Source organism: Asterias amurensis, chromosome 1, assembly GCF_032118995.1.
Source record: "Asterias amurensis chromosome 1, ASM3211899v1".
NCBI classification, from domain to species: domain Eukaryota; kingdom Metazoa; phylum Echinodermata; class Asteroidea; order Forcipulatida; family Asteriidae; genus Asterias; species Asterias amurensis.
The window spans coordinates 6,319,360-6,325,548 of NC_092648.1; the positions used below are offsets into that span (position 1 = coordinate 6,319,360).

Here is a 6,189-nt window from a genome sequence, read left to right on the forward strand (position 1 = left end):
ACAGGGCGACTGATCTGCCCCTCTGGCTACTACTGGCTATGTCATTTAACACCACATGATTTGTTTAACAACTTGCTGACCATCTGAAACCATTCAGCTACTGTAATGCACACAGGTACTTTGTACAGTGTATGCACAGCTCAAAACCACCTGTGGTTCTGTGTGGTAGCCTTCACATCAACACTGCTCATAATGGTACTGCCGAGTGTACAAAAACGCTGGTTTTGTGAAAGTTAGTTAATGGTGTATCATTACAAAAATCCAACAACAAAATATGATGTAACCGAGAACTTAACTTTTCCCCTTGAGTAATGCATTCTGAAAGAAGCTAAATGTCGAGTACTGTGTTCTGTTTTTCATATTTCTTGAACTGATACTGCACTATGTCTTGTAACCGAAAATCAAAGTGTTGATCAATCCAAAAGGCCCAAGTTCTTCTTTCAAAGTCTGAAGGCTTTTTATCTATATATCTATCTTCCAATGAGTACATCCCTCCAGAGGATAGTCATACTTGTTGTTTTTGTTCCGTTTCCTTCATCTCTGCCTCTATTGTGGAAATATTGTGGACTGGTCTCAATGGATAGATTATAGATAGCAGTAAACCCTGCAATCATGTGTCAATATTATGGCAAAGATTTTATCCTTGTTAATCTTTTTAATGGAAAAACCATGGAAAAACTAAAATCGCATCATCAGCTTTTTCACCCTTGGAAAAAATAGGAAATTGGTATGACTATGAGTATCACTTCTTGTGTGTGAATGGGGGGGGGGGGTAGGGGCGGGGGAAGGGGAGTAATTACTTACCCTTGAACAGTGGAGAAAGTTTCCAGACACCAATGCCTCCCTGGGCCATAAATTGACCCAGTCCTAGCTCCAGGAGAAGTAGAGGTACACCCCCAACAACCAGACATATCAGATACGGGATAAGGAACGCACCTGTAAAGTTTAAGAAAGTGTTATTAGTAGAATCAGGGTGATGGACTGATGGAATAGACTGTGCAAGTCTCGCGCGCACCGGAGCGAGAAAACACGACAACTGAAGAACTTAATTTTTTTATGAGTCAAATCTTTGCTTTAATTTTTTCTTAATGCCGAATCTGAACAACAAAAATAACCATTAGAGCGTTTTTAAATTGGTTTTAGCTTTTTAAACAAATACACAATTATCGGTTAAAGTCTATGTATAGACAAAAGTAAAACTCTGGGAAAAGGATGTTTGTTTGATCTTAAATGTTTTGAAACCCCTTTTGTAAATTTACGCCCAAATGTGAAACTACTGAAAGCTGGTTTATACGCGGACGCACGATGGTCGCAAGGGCGTTAGATAAGCGCGTGACGCATTTTAAAGAGGAAGCCGACGCCTAAGCGACCAATAAAAAAGCTTTCCTCCCCGCGCAGCCAAAACAAGCGTCTTCGTAAGTTTCGTGATCGGAGATGGGCACAAATTCTTAATTTTTTACAAGTAACCTGACCTGAGGTCAAGTTTAAATATCGATTTTTCTTCGTTATTATGTTGACTTTTTTATAACTTTTATATATGTTGTTAATTAGTATTACATTTTTAACAACATATGTCATTTTTATGGTCATAAACTATATTTAACTAAAGTAATGGACGAAACAAAATCTCCCCAACGTAAAACTCCATAAGGTTGGGACCACAATGGTCCCGGAAGTTCAAATCTGCGCGAGACTTGCACAGTCTATTAACAACTGACATTAGTATTTACAGATAACTAGCCAAGTTTATACTCAAAATTAGTGAGTGTCCTTTCTTTAAAAATCACATATTTATTCAAAACTCTTTCTTCATTCCTCTGTCAGTGCCATTTAATTGCAAATCTACAAAAAATGTATTCTATTTTGACGTGACATTCAGTGCTGTCAGTGATGGTGAATGCATGGTGTGAGTAAGTGAATTACACAACTCTGGTACCTAGTATAAAAGTATAGCGTGAACGACAGGGTGACTGACTAAATGATGTTTTTAAATGTCTGGCAGAGCCTGGTTATTTTGGCATGTGTTTTTAAAAGCTTTCGTCTGCGATTTTTGTGCTGTTCTCAATGTATTTTTCAGGTACAGTGTACAAGGACTACAAATTAGGGTTGGTATCCGACCATCCCACTTTTGGACTTAGTACCCCACCCCCCCAAAAAAAAAAAAATAAGGTAACTTAGCACCAAATTGAAATGCCACTTGATGTTACTTATTTGGAAATAGACCAGGGCCCAATTTCATAAAGATGTTTAAAGGCAGTGGACACTATAGCATAAAACCTTTCTTGGTGACGAGTAATGTGGTTGAGAAAGAAGTAATTTTCCACGAATTTGATTTCGAGACCTCAGGTTTAGAACTTGAGGTCTAGAAATCAACCATCTACATGTACACGTACACAACTTCGTATGACACGGGTGTTTTTTCTTTCATTATTATCTCGCAAGTTTGAGCTCAAGTTTTCACAGGTTTGTTATTTTATGCATATGTTGAGATACACCAACTGTGAAGGCTAGTCTTTGACAATTACCAATAGTGTCCACTGTCTTTAAGCAGAAAATAGGCCTAATGCTTGACAAATTACTTTGCTAAGTTGGGCACCCAGCACAACAATGCAAACTTAACAGAACATTACAGAATTGGTTTGCTAACAAAACAGTTACTGGCAGTCTAAGCACTTTATGTAATCTACTCTAAACATAAACTGACAAACCTGTCAAAGTTTGAGATCGATTGGCCATCTGGGTCACGAGAGAATAGTGAAAAACCGATTACAAATTTTGCATTGCATCGATGCCAAAACAAAAATGAATAAAACGCTCACTGAGCGATAAACTCCAAACGCGCAATTATATTATTTATTTCTCATCGAATATGACATTTCAGACAGAAATAGGCCTATTTCAAGGGATGTTTTCTACTATTATCATCATTCGACTGCTGTAAGTTTTATGTAAATCTGTGATCATCACTATTTTTGTTTCTTACCAATTCTGTAACCTTCCTTTAATGCAATTTGGGCTGGTAACCTGTTTCTGCTAAGCAACACTATTCTGTTAATAAAGCTGCGCTAGTCACAACACTAAGTAAAAGTTCTTTGATTGGTCTGGAACTCCTAAACCACGAGTAATCCTCCTTTTCCCAGACCGTCCGGAGGAAGTAGGATTTACTGTTAATTATTGCAATCGACCCGTATCAAACCACCATGATAGTCCTCTCCTTTGGTTTGGGGGTTTGGGAGATTTCTTTTTGTTCAGCACCTTGACGAATTATGACCAGTTACTCTGATAAATACCAACGAATAGTATACACATAATGAATGTTTATGAGTGCAATGGTGCGAATATGTTCATGAGTTGAAAGGTGGAATGTTCTATTCAACAAGGCGGAGCCGAGTTGAATGGAACATTCCAGCTTTCAACGAATGAACATATTCGCACCATTGCACGAATGAAAAACATTCATTATTTGTTTTATATAACATCCAAGTAGATCTTTGTCATTTTTATTGAAAGATACAACTTTCAAAACAAACATAGCGTAGGCTACAATTTTTAATTGTAGAAGCCGAATGCTAGTAATTTTACTAATATGCCTTGCAGTAACACTGCTGCGTTACCAAAGACACGCGCACGCAGTGATGTTTTTACTCAGCTTTTTCGTTCCATCCGAAAAGTACTATTGCACGCTGGCAGCGTGCCAGCGTGCAATGGTACTTTTCGGATGGAACGAAAAAGCACGGTGAGTGACTCAGCGTGCAATGGTACTTTTATTTGCTATCTTGTGACGGACAATCCTCCAATCAAATGGCAAGGATCTGCGTGGGTGTTATATAATAATTAATAGTATGCTAGCTTACAGTTAAATTTAATTCCCTTTATTTCAGTCCATTGGTTCATCGATGCACAATGTAGTGAATAATGTATTCAAGCAAATGCAATGTTATGATGTAATAACAATATAAAAATAAGAATTTACACTTACAAGGAAGGCAATTGTACAATAACAGTAAACAAAACTAAAAACCAATACAAAACACATGGTAATGGATGGAGATGGTTCTAGTAGTGATCATTCGTTTTACACGTTCAAAGCACCGTAGCACGTCCAGATCTTGCCAATGCCCAATCACAAGCTGGATACTGAAGGCTCCACCCTACTCGGACCGTTGTCTTTGTTAAACGCTATACATATTCATGTTATAAATGTTCAATAGAGCAGGAGAGCTGGAGGCATGTGTAGGCCCCAGGAAAATTCTCTTATTGTCTGCTCCTTGCAAAGCATGCAGGTAGCGGACAATCACTCACAAGACAGTGTAGTGTTAGCATTCACTATATTGAGGAAAGATTTACTGAGAATTGCTGTTGTCCACTAGTGCCTAGCCAAAAGGAAAAAGCGAAAAGGGGAAACTTTTGTAATTATTTATAAGTACCCTCTTAAACTATTTTGCAAAGAAATGCATGTTAAGAAGGGGCTGGGTGAAGCATGTTGGGTGTCACTGTGGCCGAATAACATAAAGATTTATTTATAACTGTTAAAGCTGATACTCCAGCGTCCTTTACTGTTATTATGTGCAAACACAAAAACACCATATTCATATCATAAGATTGAAACTCCAAAATCCAGTAGGGATCACACAAAGTTGGGTTTAACAAGAGAAGAAAAAAGGAATATAATTTTGTAAGTGACCAACTAATCTTATTTGAATGTGAACAGCAGACCTGAATATCATAAGAGCTGAACGTAATCTTATTTAAATGTAAACAGTAGACCTGAATATCATCACAGATGAACGTAATTATATTTGAATGTGACCAGCAGACCCGAATATCATCACAGATGAATGTAATCTTATTTGAATGTGAACAGCAGTCCCGAATATCATTACAGATGAACGTAATCTTATTTGAATGTGAACAGCAGTCCTGAATATCATTGCAGATGAACGTAATCTTATTTGAATGTGAACAGCAGTCCTGAATATCATTACAGATGAACGTAATCTTATTTGAATGTGAACAGCAGTCCTGAATATCATCACGGATGAGCGTAATCTTATTTGAATGTGAACAGCAGACTTTTTCTTTACAAGTTGAGCACACCTACATTGTTAGACTCCAACTGCCCAACCAAAGGGACTTGCACATGTTGGATTGAGCTCACAAGTAGTGGTATTATACTGTATAGGCTATTGTTGCATGTTTTTTTACAAACCCTGCTTGCTTAGTAAATCTTTCCTCAATATAGTGAATGCTAACACTACACTGTCTTGTGAGTGATTGTCTGCTACCTGCATGCTTTGCAAGGAGCAGACAATAAGATAAATTTCCTGGGGCTTACACATGCCTCCAGCTCTCCTGCTCTATTGAACATAACATGAATACAACGGTCCGAGTAGGGTGGAGCCTTCAGTATCCAGCTTGTAATTGGGCATTGGCAAGATCTGGACGTGCTACGGTGCTTTGAACGTGTAAAACGAATGATCACTAGTAGAACTATATGAGGTTCGTTCCGCCATGGCAGAAGAACCAACAATCGATGGAGACGATAGCGGAACCATGGAGGTAGAAACGAACCTCCTGAGGCTCTCCTGAGTGACTCATAGTCAGAGGAGTATTGGACTAGAGAGGCCCCATCCCATAACGAAGCAAGCAATGTAAGCATGGTGTAATCGATGGAAATCGTTGCGCCAAAACAATTCTAACTGACAAGAAAAACAAATACACATCAAACATACCTCCTCCATTTTTATAACACAAGTACGGAAACCTCCACACATTGCCAAGGCCGACAGAGAACCCAATCAGCGCGAGTAAGAAATCCAACTTGCTACTCCATTGCTCTCGAACTACCACAGTTCCAGGTTTTTCCTTTAAAGCGTTTTCACTTTCAGTTTCAGCATCGATTCCAAGCAAATCCTTCCTTTTTGTTGGGCTCAATGCGTCAGCGGTGTTTTCTTCTAGGTTCACTGATGTTTTCATCTTACTTGCTGTTGGTGGTATAGTGTGATCAGAGATCGCTTGTTTTATACACGTCTGTATACGCGTAGCGCTCAGCAGCGAGTGTGTGTGTGGAGCAAACTTTAGCACACGTCGTCTGCTAATGCATGCAGTGTGCGATTCAAACTGCAAGAGGCACGTGTGTGGATGTGAGGGGAGAGTATCGATATCCCAAAGACGTCAGTGTGACCGATA

At 38.8% G+C, this 6,189-nt stretch overlaps 1 protein-coding gene across 1 annotated transcript in view; it reads right to left on the reverse strand.

Moving 5' to 3' along the window:
* Positions 1–6,076, reverse strand: part of LOC139944245 (sodium- and chloride-dependent GABA transporter 1-like) — a 59,272-nt gene extending 53,196 nt beyond the window's left edge. The window contains exons 1-2 of the mRNA XM_071941224.1: positions 5,733–6,076; positions 805–936 (exon numbers count right to left, since the gene is read on the reverse strand). Coding sequence (XP_071797325.1) covers positions 805–936; positions 5,733–5,976 — 376 coding nt within the window. The 5' untranslated portion in view covers positions 5,977–6,076. The remainder of the gene's footprint in view (positions 1–804; positions 937–5,732) is intronic.
* Positions 6,077–6,189: the final 113 nt, after the last annotated feature.